Source organism: Girardinichthys multiradiatus, chromosome Y (genome assembly GCF_021462225.1).
Source record: "Girardinichthys multiradiatus isolate DD_20200921_A chromosome Y, DD_fGirMul_XY1, whole genome shotgun sequence".
NCBI lineage: Eukaryota > Metazoa > Chordata > Actinopteri > Cyprinodontiformes > Goodeidae > Girardinichthys > Girardinichthys multiradiatus.
In genome coordinates this window covers 23,887,547-23,904,614 of record NC_061818.1, presented here as the reverse complement: position 1 = coordinate 23,904,614, position 17,068 = coordinate 23,887,547, and the positions used below count along the sequence as shown (strand labels likewise).

Here is a 17,068-nt window from a genome sequence, read left to right as displayed (position 1 = left end):
TCACGAGAGAAATAGGTGACTATGTTTGTTTAGGCTTGTTTAGACCTGTGTGGGTAACATTTGGAGTTCACTAACAGAAAATTATTTGTTTCAGATTATTCAGAAATGTTGTCCCTTTTTTTATGCTTTTTGCTAGTTTACTTTGTTGGTCCTTGGTATTTTTAACAAATAATTCAAGCTGATTATTTACTGTTAAAAATTATAGTTCTCAAAACATTATCAAATAAACTTACCATGAAAACCTTTCTTGGTTGTAACTCTACTATACAGTTAACTATGTTGGGTTTCTTTGGTTGGTTGAAGTTTGCGCATTTTGAGAAATTTACTGTGCCAGCCACAATCATTGGAATCCCTGGTAAAGATGTGTAAAACGCCTCTAAATAAATTAATATTGTATTACAGTAAGATCATCTGTTATTTTTTAGTGAGCAGTAAATATTAAGAAATAATAGTTTTTAAGTAAACCACTTGTGGCACAGATATCTGTTATGGCTTGCGACATATAGGACCCCAGAATGCAGACTAGAAGGCAGCATGTCGGTAAGTAAAAAGGTTTTAATGACAAAAACAAAAACTCACTCACAGCAGGAGGCAGGAACAAAACAACAAACGGGCAGGCGAGACAGGCAAGACATGATCCGAAAACAAGACTTGAGCATGAAAAATGTTTCCCCGATGACTAACTGAACAGGTGTGTATATATGGAGTGAAAACCAGGTGGAGCAAGGAGACAGATTAACTTGGAGCAGGTGAACCGAATAAACTTGGTCGTCCCCAGCAGGCACAGAGTTCCGGCAGGCGACCGGACCTGCACCACAGAGTTCAGGGCGGTCGGCAGCGAAGCCGTGGAGACCTGCGACAAAGACGTGGCGGCCTGTCAAAACGTTCCTTAAACCCCTCAGGAACAGGGTTCAGCGGTGCTTCCTCCTCGAACCCCTCGTCGCAGGGTTCAGAAGCCAGAATGAGGACTAGATGCTCCTTGAACCCTTCTGGAACAGGGTCCGGCGGCGCTTCCTCCTCGAACTCCTCGTCGCAGGGTTCAGAAGCCAGAATGAGAACCGGTTCTTCACTGAACCCCTGCAAACTAGGAACAGGAGCTGAGGCATCGGCGGGACCCTCAGTGGTGTGGGCAGAGGCGTCGCCAGGGCCCCCGATGACTTGAGCCGGGGCGTCCCTCTTACGACGTCCTCTGCGACGTGTGGAGGGGGTTGAGGCTGACTTAGGGACATGCGTCATCCCATGCTGTGGTGTGTCTGTGGACCTGGAGTCGGGCTGTGGTGCGTCTGTGGACCTGGAGTCGGGTTGTGGTGTGTCTGTGGACCTGGAGTCGGGCTGTGGTGTGTCTGTGGACCTGGACGTGGGCTGCTCTGCAGCAGCGCTCCTGCAGACATGGCGTGGGCAAAGGTCTGCGGCTGTAAAACTGCCTTACTGCAGTCTCATAATCCCTCTCCATCTGCCTGATTCTGTCCATCAGCTCAGGAGAAGAATACATGAGGCTCGTCTTCCTGAAGCTCTTTATCTGGCGTGCATAGAACCTTAGCCGCTTCACCAGTTCATCAGGTGAAGACTCAGTGCTATGGGCGGAGCTGCAGCGAGCCTGGCAGACAGTGCTGTGGCAGACGAAGATGCGGGACTACTAGCTGCAGCCCTCACGTTGGCTGGCAGGGAAACCACCTCCTCGGCAGCCGAACCACAGGAAGGCGCTCTGCGCCGACGTCTCTTGCGGCGGAAGGAGGCCGAAGACTTCACTGCCGGACCAGAGTGCGCAGCCAGAAGAGCAGGCGGAGAACTGCGCTGAACCGCCTCACGCTCCATCTGCTCCAGCAGCAATGGAGAGGGTAGAACCTCCAGGTCGGTCGGCAGATTCCTCATCGCCTTCTCTTTCTGCCGTTCAACCCAGCGATCCAAGGCGTCTGGGGGTCCGTGGTTGGCGGAAGCATTCTGTTATGGTTTGTGAGATATAGGACCCCAGAATGCAGACTAGAAGGCAGCATGACGGTAAGTAAAAAGGTTTTAATGACAAAAACAAAAACTCACTCACAGCAGGAGGCAAGAACAAAACAACAAACGGGCAGGCGAGACAGGCAAGACATGATCCGAAAACAAGACTTGAGCATGAAAAATGTTTCCCCCGATGACTAACTGAACAGGTGTGTATATATGGAGTGAAAACCAGGTGGAGCAAGGAGACAGATTAACTTGGAGCAGGTGAACCGAATAAACTTAACAGACAGAACAAAACGTGGCTGCGGCAAAAACAGAGACTCTAATATACAAACAAAATCAAACTTGACAAAACATGAACAAGACTAAAACATGACCAGAAAAATAATAAACAGAAGCATGATTCAAAACTTGAACTGTGAAAAACATAAGAAAAAATCCGAAACCAAAAACCAAATCATAACAATATCTGTAAAAGCAAGTAACTGCTGGTGATAGTCTGTAAAACTGTAATATTTCAACCTTGAGCAAGTTAAAAACTATTCGTTAAAAATGGCATCTATTCTTTTATTTAAAGGAATTCTTGTGTCTCAGGTGATTTTGCTTAAAGCAATTATTTAGTAATGAAACTTTGTTTTCCTACTAAATGAATGTAATCAAATTAAAGGATGGATTTCAGCAATGTTCATTGTGAGATTATCCAACTGCAATAAAACATAAATGTTTTTTTTAATACTTTTTACACATTTTTACCAGTGTTGCCAATAAATGTGGTCAATACTGTTAAGTAATGTGGAAAACTCATTTCTTTTTTTCATATCTTGCTTCCAAGCAGCCAGACTTTTTCATAAACTTTTGAAGCCACTTCGATCAACATTTCTGAAGGTCTTTTTAAATTTTACTTTGGGCAGTTCAGTAGTTTTCTGTCCAGTACTTGAGGATTTGTTCAGAGGAAGATGTTGTTGCCTTTGTATATTAAGCCCCTTGACCCACAACAGCAATACACAGCATACTTGCTTTGTGCAAAGCTTCCACAGTATTGTTACAAGTGCAAAAATGTATTTTCTTGGGCTGGCTTTGGGTGAATACATCTAAAGTCTGTAGAAGAAGTTGAAGGAGTTGCTGAGTTCCTGCACACATGTCGTTTATTAGCCTCATACTTAGCCAGCTGCGCCATCTAGTGGCAACACCTTTAAACACACTTGACATGCTTTCATTTAAAAACATTTGCAAAAATAAATGTTTTCATTGTCTCACAATCATTTCTCTCTTTCTCTGTCTTTGTTTTCATCTACAGGATGCTGGTCCCTCTGTTTGATGACAACACTGGTCTCCTCATGCTTGCTGGCCTTGTAAGTGTTACATTAAGACCATTTGTTTTGCTCCTCGTAAACATGTTGAAAATACTCAGATTTAGTAATGGTTTTTTCTCTCCTGTTAGGGAGACACTGCAATTGATTGCTTTGAAGTCTGCACATCTGAGCCTTTCCTAACTCAAGGTGAATTTGGGTTGCTTTTGTAAATGCTTAGAGATTTTTACTCTCTCCTATAGTGTTTATTGTCTCTCTTTCTTGATTTTCTCCCAGTGAGTCACTGTATGACTGATGCTTCAACACGAGGTATTGCCATGGTACCAAAACTGGCATTGGAAGTCATTTCCTGTGAAGTCACGCGTGTTCTTCAGCTGACAGACAGCTGCATTGTGCCGATCAGCTACCAAGTCCCTCGCAAGGTATTGCAGGCAAACAACAGATTTATAACCTGTGCATTCGTTATGATTTTTCTATCCATATATGCTTTATTGCTTGCACATTTGGACATGATTTTTTGCAGAATTCAGGCCATGAGTTCCATGATGACCTTTATCCGGATACGGTGGGCACCACTCCAGCCATGTCTGCAGAGGAGTGGTGGCAGGGAGGGAACAAGCAGGTAACAGAACCTCCCTCACAACAAGTTACGAGAGTTTAAAGGCTACACAAATAGCTCAAACATGCACTTCTGTTTGTCCTAAGGTGGAAAAGGTTAGCCTCCACCCAGGCAAGCGACCCAAACCAGCAGCAAAACAACCACCTGGTAAAAAGGAGCTGCCCAGTGGAGGAAGTAAAGAGGTAAAAGTTATGTTTTTTTTTTTCAAAACAGAGAGTGCTTTATGTTTAATTAGAATAATTTATAACAGCCATGACAGCCATCGCTCTGCTTTTACAGGATCAGCCTCAAGGCTCCTCCACCTCCAGTAGTCCTCTAAGCACCCCCAGCAGCAGCGCTGCCCCGTCCCACTCTCCCTCCTCCACCTCTGGTCTCTCCTCAGGCTTCCTGCCCAGTCCAAGCCAGAGCGGAAAAGCAATCCAAAACCTGATGGGTAGAAACTTACAGATGCGCGCACCAGAATTCTAGCATCTATAATTCTAGAATTATTATCTCTTTTATATGTTTTTAAAAAATAAGGTTTTCTTTTTTGTCCAGGAACAACATCCAAATTCCGACACATCCAGGGTGCAGTGATGCACCGCGACAAGCACATCACCAACATCCGCAACCTCAACCTGACGACACCAGGCGAGTGTGACGGCTTCTGTGTAAACCGCCAACGTGTGGCTGTGCCACTCGCCATCTCAGGAGGCCAGATTGCTGTGTTTGAGGTATATATTAAAAAAACATTTTATTTTGTATACTTAAGGAATGGAAAAGAGAAATATATTGCCAAAAAGTACACAAAGTCCTGCAAGCAGCCATGTGTCTGTGCAGGATTGTATAATTTCAAATGTCCCAACACTAAATACAGAGTTTGCAAGGTCCCTATATCCTGCTGGGTGAATTATTGGTCATTTTTGGACAATAAAAAGTGGAGGTAAAGAGGAAAATAACAGTGCAGTATGCTAAACATGTTAAAATTAGTTGAAAGTATACAGTATGGAATGAATCCTAACACAGTAACTGTCCTTATTCAAAACTTATTGTACATAATGAATGTGGGACTTCCAGTTGAGCTTGCTGTCTATTATGGCCCCTGAGAATTAGTTTTTAAATTCTAGTTTTACAATATCCAAATACAATCAATTTAGTTTTCTTCAAATAAAGTAACACATTTCTTTTGTTGTGTTCTCAAGTATACTTATAATTTTGTCCCTGGAAATAAAGATATTAGAATTATTTGCAAACAGTATGAGGTTTAATACTTTTGAGATACTTTTGAGATATTACAGAAATTGTTTATTAAAATAGTAAACAGGGCTTATTGTTCATCCTTGTGGGATACCACAAACAATGTCCACACATGCAGATTAGAACCTTGCCTAATTTGCAGACTGTATGGTAGTTGGTAGAAGTAAAACCACAGCTGGTGTTGTGCTGTACTGTTCTAAGCTGTTGTTGCTTGACTTTGTTCCTCTCCTCAGCGGTCTGGGCCAGGGAGGCAGCCAGACACGGCTCTGCCCACCATCCAAAACTCTGTAAACGTGGCTGACCTTTCTTGGGACCCCTTTGACGCACACAGACTGGCAGTGGGTGAGTAAATCCATCCCAACTAACAAACTCCACCTCTTCCTCACAAAGTTATATTGTACTTTTGGTGATTTCCTTCGTGCTTCTTCAGTATCTTATTTCCCATTGAACCAAGGATGTGTAAATATAATTTTCTGACTGTTTATATACGAAACTCTCTTTCTAGCTGGAGATGATGCTAAAATCAGAGTGTGGCAGGTACCTAAGGGCGGGCTGAAAGAGACCCTGACTGAGCCCAAGCTCGTCTTGCAAGGTAGGTCATATTCCATAAAGAAACGAGGTCAATCTAAATCTATTTGTAGGGATTCAGGCCTGGGATGAAGTTTCCAAAAAGGATAAACAAAGCTTTTTTATTAAGAATTTTGAATGCAACAAAGTTGGGAGAGGTTTCCTAAAATCATTGTAAAAGAAAAGGGACGTGGACATTTCCTTGTGTGACTTCACGTCTCAGTTTGACAGTAACTATGGCAGAGTGAAGCAAAGGTTATTGACGGCTGCTGTGACTCCATGTAGGCCACACAGAGAAGATCTACTCCATCAAGTTTCACCCTCTAGCCAGTGGAGTCCTGGTGTCCTCATCATACGATCTCACAGTCAGACTGTGGAACCTGGAGAGTGGTGAGCAGGTCAAGGTTCTCACTGGACATCAGGACCAGGTGGGTGGTGTATTTACCGTAACAAAGAAAATGATTTAAAAAGCACAAATTGGAGGTGCAGATATGTATCCATACAGCAGAGTGAAACTCATAAAGGGTTTCCTCTTGGTTTGGTTCTTCCCGGTGTTCCTGTTCAGGTGTTTGGAATAGCATGGAGCCCAGACGGCAAGCTGCTGGCGACTGTTTGCAAGGATGGGAAAGTTCGCGTCTATGACCCTCGCAACTCTACAGCACCTGTGCAAGTGTGTATGACCATAAATGTTGTATGGCAAACGAAAAAATTATTTGTGATGCGAAAGGAAAATGATACATGGTTTCCCAAATTAATTTTACAAATATAAATCTGAAAGGTGTGGGCTGCTTTTGTCTTACGCCCCCTTAACTCTGATACCCCTAATAAAATCCAGTGCCATTAACCGCCTTTAATAGTTGCCTAAATGGTACATATAGTCCAGCTGTGTGTCATTTCTTCCTAGTATGATTACAGCGGTCCTGTGAAGGAGGTCTGTTAGAGAACATTAGTGAACAAACAGTGAAGATCGAGAAACACTATTTCAGCTTTCAGAGGACTGCTCAATATATCTACTACAAATGGGGAGATTATGGCACAACTGTAAACCTTCCCAAAGGAGGCTTGCCATGGCAAGCCATAAAAATTGGCAAGCCAGAGTGTTATTCAAATAAGCAGCCAAGAAGATGATGTTATCTCTGTAGGAGCTGCAGATGTCCACAGCTCAGGTGGGCGAATATATTGACAAGACAACTATTTGTTGTGCACTCCACAAATCTGGCCCTTATAGAAGAATAGCAAAAAAAGATAAATTTTTGGAAGCAAGCCATATGAGTTCCTACAGTTTGTCACAAATGATGTAGAGAACACCAATATGTGGATGAAGGAGCTTTGGTTAGGTAAAACCAAAATGAAACTTGCATGCCTTTGTGCACATAGCACGCAAAATGCTATTGATAGAGGAAAACAAACACAACACATCACCCGCAGCATCATTGCGTGGATGCGTTTCCTCGGGGAGAGGGAAGCTGTCTTCAGAGTTGATAGGCATATGGGTTGACCTAAAAAGAGGAGAATCCTGGAAGAAAATTTGTTAGAGGCTGCAAAAGATTTTAGACCTGGGCAGAGGTCCTCCTTCCAGCAGAACATCCCAAAACATACAGCCAGAGCTACAATGCAATGGTTTAGATCAATTCATGTCAGAATGTCCTCAATGACAGTCCATATTTAAATTCAATTTAGTCCATTTTATTCAGCTACTTTAATGTTATTTTACATTTTAAATCAAATTGATGAGACTATGTAAACTTGATAATTAAAGTTCACATAAGTTCTCTATCCTATCTGACTGAGCTTGTGTTTTCACAACAAACCATGTTACATTTTCTTTCCACTGTATAATTATGTTGGTCTATCAAACAAATCATGATAGAAAGCAGTACTATAATCATAATGTTACAAAGTTCAAGGGGTCTGAATATGTTTGCAGAGTACTGTTCTTAACAGCTTAGATTCAGTCCATTTTTTCAATAAGTTAAATATTGCTGTCTCAACTGTGAAACAGTTGTCATTGTATTTTCGTTTTTTCCCAGGAGGGACCGGGTCCAAAGGGCCACAGAGGAGCTCGTGTGGTCTGGGTGTGTGATGGGAAGTACCTGCTGGTTTCAGGATTTGACAAGTACTGGAAAATAAGTCCTTTTAAATTACAATCCTCCTGTGACAGAGCAGCATTTACCAGGAAAAGTAACCCCTCATTCTTGTCCTCCGTCTTATCGTTTTCAGTCGCAGTGAAAGAGGACTTTATCTGTTCTCCGCTGACTCCCTGTCCTCCGGGCCTATAGCGAATGCTGCTCTAAATGTAGCTCCCTCCACACTTATCCCTTTTTACGACCCTGACACCAGCGTTGTAATTCTCACTGGAAAAGTAAGTTCACAGATAAATTGGTGCAAATGTCTGCAGAGTATCTCACAGCTAAAGCTTACTTTGCATTAAATTATCATTTTTGCTGTTCTTCAGGGTGACACCAGAGTTTACATTTATGAGGTGGTCCCAGAAGATCCATACTTTATTGAATGCAGCAGTTTTAACTCTCCTGAGCCTCACAAGGTACCAAGCTGACTTCTTTCAGCCTAATAAAATTAATGCGTCAGTATAAGTTGGAATAATTGGTTCTCCACTCTGTATGCAGGGACTGGCCTTTTTGCCTAAAACGGAGTGCAACGTGCGAGATGTGGATATAGCTTTGGGACTGATGCTCACCAAGACAACCATTGAGCCGGTGGCCTTCAGAGTGCCCCGAGTTAAAGTGAGCTAACTGCACCCCCTTGTGTACACCTACAGGAACATCTACCTTTCATCTACCTTTCCCTTGTGTATATATCTAATGAACATCACATATTTCCTCTTTGGCTTTTCAGAAAGATTTCTTCCAGGACGATGTGTACCCAGACACAGACGTGTGGTGGGAGCCTGCACTCACCGCCTCCGCCTGGCTTTCGGGCTCCAATGGCCAGCACAAAAAACTCAGCCTGAAGCCCAAAGACATGACGCCAGGTGCAGACACAACACAGCTCTTAAATGTTCATCAAAATGCTTTCTTTACATCAGCATGCCGTCTATGGCCATGTCCTGGTACGTTTGGTTGCTTCATGCAGGGCTGTGTTTTTTTCTCAGTGAGCGAGGCCCCCAAAGAGGCTCCGGTGAGGAAATACCTGCCCTCGTCTGTTTACCTGGAGGAAAAAACGGATGAACAGAAAAAGGAGGAGGTGAAACTCTGCATGTTTTTTGCTGCCTAGATTGTCTTAGATCAGATATGGATCTGCAGTAGTATCTGAAAAAGCATTTCTGTGTCTTCCTGGGGTCTTAACACTCTGTGTGTGGGTGTGTGTTTGTCTGTGATCCAGCTCCTGAGTGCCATGGTGGCTAAGCTGGGGAATATGGATGACCCGCTGCCACAGGAGTCCTATGAGGGTGTGGATGACGAGGAATGGGTGAGTAAATGTGACAACTTCTTCAAAATAAAACAAAAAAATATAGTAGTGCATAGTGGTGAAGTAGAAAGAAAGACATACATATTTTTAAAAAAATGTTACGCATATAAATCTGAAAAGTGTGGCTTGCGTTTGTACTCAGCACACCTGTGTTATTTTTTTGTAGAACTGAAAAATTTTGTCAATTTTTCTTTGCAACAAAGTTTATTCCAAAGCTGAAAGGAAAGTCTCTGAACATTATTTTTCAACTCTTGTCAAAGATTCCTAGTTGGATTGAGGTGTAAACTTTGACTAGGCCATTTTAGCACATCAATATGTTTAGATCTAAACCACTTCATTGTAGGTCTGGTTGCATGTTTGGGGTCTGTGTCCCATGTGATACTTTTTCCCAGTCTCAAGCCTTTCTGCAACCGCTAACAGGTTTTCTTTCAGGTCAGTCAGTCATTTTCTACTGCTTATTCAATAGTGGGTCACAGGGAAGCTGGTGCCTATCTCCAGCAGTCTATGGGCGAGAGGCGGGGTACACCCTGGACAGGTCGCCAGTCCGTCACAGGGCAACACACAAACAACCATACACACACTCATTCACACACCTAAGGGCAATTTAGAGAGACCAATTAACCTAACAGGCATGTCTTTGGACTGTGGGAGGAAGCCGGAGTACCCGTTGAGAACCCACGCATGCACAGGGAGAACATGCAAACTCCATGCAGAAAGACCCCCGGCCGGGAATCGAACCCAGGACCTTCTTGCTGCAAGGCAACAGTGCTACCAACTGCACCACCGTGCAGCCCCATTTTCTGTCAGGATTTACCTTTATTTGGCTTTATCATCTTCCCATCAGCTCTGACAAACTTCCCTATACCTGCTGAAGAAAAGCATCCCCACAGCATAATCCTGCCACCAGCAGGTGTCACTTTGGGGATGTTGGATTCAGTGTTAGTTTTATGTTGCACATAACATTTTGCATGCAGGCCAAATAGTTCAACTTTAGTCTCATCTTGGCAGAGCACTTTCTACCACATATTCCACACATTGCTTAGGGTAACAATATCCTTCTTTTTGCCACTCCCCATAAAGGTGGGTTAGTGGACCGCACAACTAATAGTTGCCCTGGTGACAGATTCTCCTACCTGAGCTGTGGATATCTGCAGCTCCTCCAGAGTCACCATGGGCCTAATAGCTGCTTCTCTGATTAATGCTGTGGTTCCACTTCTTGTCGGTTTAGGTAGACGGCCATGTCTTGTTAGTTCTCCATGAGTGCTCCACAACATGTTTAAAGTTTGGCACATTGTTTGATTTTCTATCCCTGCTTAAAACGATGCTGTTTTTTTAACTAATGTTCTCTTAACAAACTTCTGAGACCTACACACAACAGCTAGATTTATACTAAAATTAAATTACACATGGTGACATCTGGAGGCAGTTGGTAACTTTTCTGATTTTTTCGTGTAAAACATGAAAACTATGTATCATTTCACAATACTTGCTGCTACTACTTTGTGCCCGTTTATTACATAAAATCTCAATATAATACATATAAGTTTTTGTTTGAAATGTGACAAAATAAAAGTTTAAGGAGGTGAAAATACTTTTTGAGGCAGTGCATTTTGGTGATTTGGTAATAATGTGTTTTTGTAAAAATCTGTCTCTCTTTAGTTTGTGCTTATGTGTATTTGCATTATATTTACAAGTTATTTGTGTTTTTAACTTCATGTCACAGTTTAATATCTTCAGGAAATCAGATAAATCTAAACTGAGTGGAATAAAGTTTAAAGCTTCTTGTCACTGCTATCAAAAAGGATGGCAGAGCCTTTATTACTGGTTATTTTTTTTTTACCTGATCTGATTTATGTCTCCCTGTTATTCAGGATGATTGAAGGGAAAGTCATCGTCTGGGCTTTGCTTCAAGTCATGGTGCCAACAGCAGAGAGGAGAAGACACCTCAAGAATTATTTTGCAATTTGTGTTTGAGTCACCGTAGCCTACTGAACAACAGAAAGATTACATTACATAAAAACTCTTGTGGTTTAAATTGAACTAAAAACACTTTTAATACCCCTCTGTAGGGTATTCAACATTCAGTTTGAACTTAAAATTGTTTTTCCTCTATACAGACCACAGACATGTGTTGGCACCCTTGGTAAAGATGTGGAAAAAGCCTTCAAATGAATTAATTTTCTGTTTCAATAGCATAAAATCAAACTGAAATTTTTAGAATCCAACTTTTCATTTGAGTATTTTATGGAAAACAAATCCCATAATACCAAATAATTGTTTTAACAAAATTACTGGTGGCACAGTTATTGGTATTTGTCAAAATCCCTTTAAGAAATGGGACTAACGACTTGTTTTAATGCACACTTTACTTTTTTAGAGATCAAAGTTTCTTCTAATTTAGAATCCAAGACTTTCAATTTACCTGGAGTTTAAACCACGATACACAAACTGAGCAGGAAGGTAATAAAGGTTAAAAATAAAACTCCAAATTTAGCTGTTGGAGAACTGCAGCAAAGAGTGGCATCTAGGGGTCACCAGGTTCCTATAACCATCAGCTACTGGGTTCCTTCCATAATTGTAATAATAGCCAGCAGATCAACCAGATAGGATGGTCAGGTACAAACTGTCTGAGTTTATATAATGTCATCAACCTCTGTCAGTGTAAACTTGCACTTGTGAAAAGTATAGCACTGTGGATCTCACACACTACCTGAAATTTAGTATATCAGGCTATTTTATTCTGGACTTGAAATACTCCATCTTCTAATACAGCCAGTAGATCTGCACGGGCCATCTAGGGTGTGGCCCATTTGATTCACTATTAGAAATGGTGTGTAAACCATGCCTACTGGATGTATCAACTGGATGTTTGGCCGTGATGCCAGAAAAAAACAATCTCTTCTTCCATCACAAATGTAGACGTGGAGTTTACTGAACTCTTCTGAAACTTTAACTGGAACTCTGTGCTTTGGTCAGATGAGGCTAATATTGGCAAAAAAAACTTGAATGGATGAATGTGTGGAAAGGTGCCTCATGGCCATTGTTAGGTATGGCTGATCTGTGATGCTGTGGGCCTTTTTGTCTGGAAAAAGGCCCACAGCAACATAAAAACATTTAAAACATGTGGCCAAATCAACACAGAAATGGTTCAGCGGATATAAATTTAACCCTCTTCCATGGCCGTCCCTGTCCCCAGACCTAAATCCTACAGAAAGGTCTTTGTATAATCCGAGCTTGGGAAATGTAGGAAGAGGTGCTCTCCTATTGGCAAATATGGTCTGAACAAAGTCTTGGTAATGACTGATCAGAATCAGAATCAACTTAATTGCCAAGTTCGTACATACAAATAAGGAATTTGACTCCGGTACACTTTGCTCTCTGGTTTTTGTTTTTTTGCATCAAAGAATATACAAAGATACACATATATAAATAAATGATGCACTAGGGATTTTTGAAAACCAAATGTTTCTTCATGTAAATGTTGCTCCGACTGAATAAATGTGCTGAAATTAAAACACATTTGTTCTAACTGATACTGAGAGATTATGCTACCGCAATGAAACATTTATTTATTTCAAAACTTTCTACGCATCTTTACCAGGGGTGCCAATAAATGTGTCTGCATCTGTATATCATTGAAGTATTTGTCTGATCTGATGAATTCACGAGAGATAATCAAACAACCACACAATAAAGGAACAAATCATGAATATCTCAAGGATTTTTTATGTGTCACTAATCAGAGGCGATAGCACACACTGAATATTCAGATATAAATAAAATCTGTTACGCCTGAATGTTTGCTTCAACAAGGGACCACTGCTTTCCTTTATAATGGCCAGCTATAATAGGATAAGCTTGTAAGACTGATTGTCTTCCACTCTGATTATGCAAATCACACTCAGTTACTGTAACATGTTCAAGCTTCAGCAGCAGATACTACCTTAAACTTCAGGAAACAACAGGGTCATCATGGTTTTTGTTTGTCAAAGAACTGGAATCTCTGATATTAGTAACAATAGGTTTCCTTCCTTTTTAAGCCAAAACTGGAATACAGTTTTTTTTTACCATGATTTGTATTAGTGTATTTTTTTAGGTTTTTAATTAACTCTTTTGGCATTAAGGAAATTTGGTTTGAGGAGAAACAATGATTATTTTTCGCAGGGCTTTTTAACCTTTTAGTGAATCATTCCCTTTTATTTGCAGGCTTGTCTGACATTTTTAACTTTGATCCATGCTGATATTCTGACAGTTTTAAGAAAAGTACTCCTTGAATGGGATATTTTTTACTAATCATGGTGTTAATTAGACAAACAGCACAGTGTTAGTAATTTAGAGTGAAGCCATCATTGTGTAGTCATCACTCACGGGTGCGTAGGAGTCCATTCTTTGATCCAACCATGTTTTTTACATCCTCAGAAGGACTAATGTGCTCCAGCCAAATCAGCGGTGCATTTTCCTGCTTGTCATGTTGAACTCGTGTACGGTGGATGTCACTGAATATATTTGATTGTGATTTTAAAGACCTGTTATATGTTTTGATTGGATTAACTTGCCTTGGGCTTTGTTTTTTATAGTAAGTAGAACAGTGTGGTTTTGTTTTTTATAGTAATGGTTTGTGAAACTTTTTCAAAACTGTCTTGCAATAAACACCATATGAACTCTGTTTTCTTATGTGCAGTTAACTCACTGTGGTTAGCAGTGTTGCTGTATTTATGGCAGACAAAAAAATATTCATCTCAGTGTTTGTTTTTTTTATTATTTTTAACATTCAGTAAAAGGTAGAAATGTAGTTTTCAAGATACTTATTGCACTTTAACAGTATTCACTTTGTGTAGTAAGTCAAATATAATTTTTTCACCAAAAGAGTACCTTGCAGTAGTATTACTACCACTTGAACACATTTTTCAGATTAAAACCACAAACTTGATTTTATTTTATTTTTCAAAAAGTTTTACAAGTCAAAAATTTTAAAAATGTGGCATGCATTGTATAATGTCCAGCGAGTCAAGGTGAAACTTCACCCCAGGTTCCGTCTGACCAGGTTCTATGAAGAATAAAAGGGGTTTAATACAAATAAATGACATTTCCGGATTTGTAAAAAATTAAAAGAATAAGTTTGTGTTGGTATGTCACGAAACTTTTTGTGATTACTTATGCAAGGTAGATAGATAGATAGATAGATAGATAGATAGATAGATAGATAGATAGATAGATAGATAGATAGATAGATAGATAGATAGATAGATAGATAGATAGATAGATAGATAGATAGATAGATAGATAGATAGATAGATAGATAGATAGATAGATAGATAGATAGATAGATAGATAGATAGATAGATAGCGCCCTCAGGAGTCACAATATCTGATGGTCAATGATTATAGTTTAACACATGCAGACGAGGCAGCATTTATACTTCCCCGCCAGCAGAGGGCAGTAATGAAAACTTCGACCTCCAAGCTGAATCTTCTTGAATGTTGAGTTTTCGACCTTCCTTGAACTATGACGCTTCTGTAAGCTTCATTGTACATGTGTGAAAACAGGAGTCGGCATCTCGGCAGTGGATGCTGTATATTAATATAAAAATGGTAAGAACATATTAATATTAAGTTTAATGTGATTATTTACGGGGTTTGCTCTGGCTTTGTGAAATTAGGGGATATTTTAGTGCTGCTGTGTCTTTAAGTGGCTTCACATAAAAAGAGCTTTGGAAATAAGATAAATGTGTTTGTGTGCTGAGTTCAGTCTCTGTGTCTTGTCGACACTGTCAATAACAGTATTTAATCTGAACCCTTTCAGGCTAAATACCTCGCTCAGATCGTAGTGATGGGTGTTCAGGTGGTGGGACGAGCATTTGCCCGGGCTTTACGGCAGGAGTATGCAGGTATGTTTCTCAGTTATTTTTTACGACGTTTACTCAAAGCCACAACAGCTCTGGAGACTTTTCTTGTTATTCACCAAAGGTCTCAGTGCTTTGATCTCTGGGCCTGTTTAGTTTTCGTTTTTTACCAGAGAAAGAGTGCTCAGTTGTGTTGGGAAATTTCTTATCCCAACAATCCAGAAGCAATGTGGTGCTAATAAACAAAGTTGCTCCTAGATGATGTTTTTATACTATTCTTTAATTATGGCGTTGGCAACACTGTGACACTCTTCGTAGCCTAGAAAAGTGTGCAGTTTGATTTAGGTGTTTTGCAGTTCTGTAAATTAAATAAATATTTGTATTTCCAGCCTTGCTTGCCCCAATAAATGTATCCATCCATCTGGTCTCAGAAAGCTTCATTCTCAACATGAGAAAGGGATTGTGGTGAATGGAGAAAATAACTTTACTCCAGTCCTTTGCAGTTCAGCCATTCCACGTCCTGCAGAGCAGTTGTTTTTATTGAAGAGAAGTGACTTTTTTTTTTTTTGCCAATTGCAGTCATGACCTCATGGCCAGCATCCAAAAAATCTGTTTCACTGTGTGTGCAGAAACCTTTACACCAAGCTCTGCACTGGTTGCCAATCAATCTCTTACTTGAGTCCCATTTAGGTGACGGTCCTGACACTTGCTGATCTTTGTCTCTACGCCCTGAAGCTTCACAGTGGGAGATCTTGTGCTTGTTGAGAATTTAATAAACAGTTGATTTGAGTGCAATGTTACTAACAGAAATACCCTTGCCAGTGAAGCCCTTCTTATGCAAAGCCATGATGGCGGCACATTTCATGGCAGGTGCATGACGTTTCAAGTACAGCTCCCTTCTAAAGCAACTCTTCTGGTTTTTAGGAGGAGAGGGTGATATCAGCTACGCACATCATCATTAACACTTTACTATAAGATCACTGAAACATGTCACTTTATGGAAGGTCATTTTATGAAAGAGCTGAAAAACTGCAAATTAGGTAATTTTCTTACATTTTTATTACTTTTGACTTTCCTCAGCTCAATCTTTATAGCTGCCTAGACTCTATGCAAATTACCACCCTCAGAACCAGACTAAAGTATTTAAAACTGATGATAGATTAAATTTGAGGATGATGACTGTGTGGACATTTAAACCTTGAGAAGGTGAAGAAATATTGTGCAAATAGTACAAATATTGTGTCTTAAAGAATATGGAGTCAGTGTAGATTTCCTGTTGAACGTGTCTCTATGGCTGAGCTCAGCCATCCTGCAGAAGAAGCTTATTTCAGCTGATTGTATCTGGGATCTTATTCTCTGGGTCATCATCTATATCTCATGACCACAGACAATGCCTGGAACATAGATGGGCCAGTAAATTGAGAGGTTTTTGTTTTTTTAATCACAACAGACTGGAGCAGCTTTGGCATTGCTGTAGACAAAGCTCAGATCTATCTATCGCTCTAAAGAGGGCCTTCCTGGCACTTCCCACTGGGATGAGGGCCTGTATATACTGGAGGGACTATATATATTTCTGCTGAACTGGGAACTCATTTGCATCCCTCAGAATGAGCTGGAGAGTATCGCTGAGGAGAGGGCTGCATGTGTTTCTCCCTCGTATACCAGTGACGTTCACAACCCGACATTGGATAGGCGCAAAACCGATAGATGAATGGATAATCGGAGTAGAAGAATATCTCAGAGTATCTCAAAGCTCTACAGAGACTGTAGAGCTTTGAGATACTCTGACATTAACCCATTACCATGGCATCACTTCAGGATGGATATCTTGTTTTTTCCTCTCCCAGCGAGTCAGGCAGCTGCCCAAGCCAGGGGCCAAACTGGGCAGGAGTCAACTGCAGCATCCAGCATCTCTGGGATGAGTCTGCAGGAGGCTCAACAAATCCTCAATATCTCCACACTCAGTCCTGAAGAGATTCAGAAGGTACAAACAGGGACCCCTGTGTCCTCTTCACTGAAATGTATACGTCACAAAGGGTAGGCTTAAATAAATGTTCCACATTTCAGCTTCTCTTATAAAAAGACTTGGACCCGGCACTGAGTCCAATTTCGAGTTTAGT

The 17,068-nt window shown here is 40.8% G+C and overlaps 1 protein-coding gene across 2 annotated transcripts in view; it reads left to right on the top strand.

The window, feature by feature from the left end:
• LOC124864224 (mitochondrial import inner membrane translocase subunit TIM16-like) overlaps nt 1–17,068 on the top strand; it is a 107,626-nt gene that overhangs the window by 89,388 nt on the left and 1,170 nt on the right. The window contains exons 2-21 of one of the 2 annotated variants that reach the window (XM_047358910.1): nt 3,242–3,296; nt 3,386–3,443; nt 3,531–3,676; nt 3,778–3,876; nt 3,960–4,055; nt 4,153–4,306; nt 4,411–4,586; nt 5,343–5,451; nt 5,615–5,701; nt 5,962–6,104; nt 6,242–6,346; nt 7,707–7,792; nt 7,897–8,038; nt 8,132–8,221; nt 8,304–8,420; nt 8,533–8,668; nt 8,789–8,880; nt 9,019–9,105; nt 14,909–14,993; nt 16,796–16,932. In XM_047358910.1, the coding sequence (XP_047214866.1) occupies nt 3,243–3,296; nt 3,386–3,443; nt 3,531–3,676; nt 3,778–3,876; nt 3,960–4,055; nt 4,153–4,306; nt 4,411–4,586; nt 5,343–5,451; nt 5,615–5,701; nt 5,962–6,104; nt 6,242–6,346; nt 7,707–7,792; nt 7,897–8,038; nt 8,132–8,221; nt 8,304–8,420; nt 8,533–8,668; nt 8,789–8,880; nt 9,019–9,105; nt 14,909–14,993; nt 16,796–16,932 (2,199 nt within the window). In that variant the 5' untranslated portion in view covers nt 3,242. Of the gene's footprint in view, nt 1–3,241; nt 3,297–3,385; nt 3,444–3,530; nt 3,677–3,777; nt 3,877–3,959; nt 4,056–4,152; nt 4,307–4,410; nt 4,587–5,342; nt 5,452–5,614; nt 5,702–5,961; nt 6,105–6,241; nt 6,347–7,706; nt 7,793–7,896; nt 8,039–8,131; nt 8,222–8,303; nt 8,421–8,532; nt 8,669–8,788; nt 8,881–9,018; nt 9,106–14,557; nt 14,698–14,908; nt 14,994–16,795; nt 16,933–17,068 lie in introns of those variants that run through there. The other variant, XM_047358909.1, reaches the window with a different exon arrangement.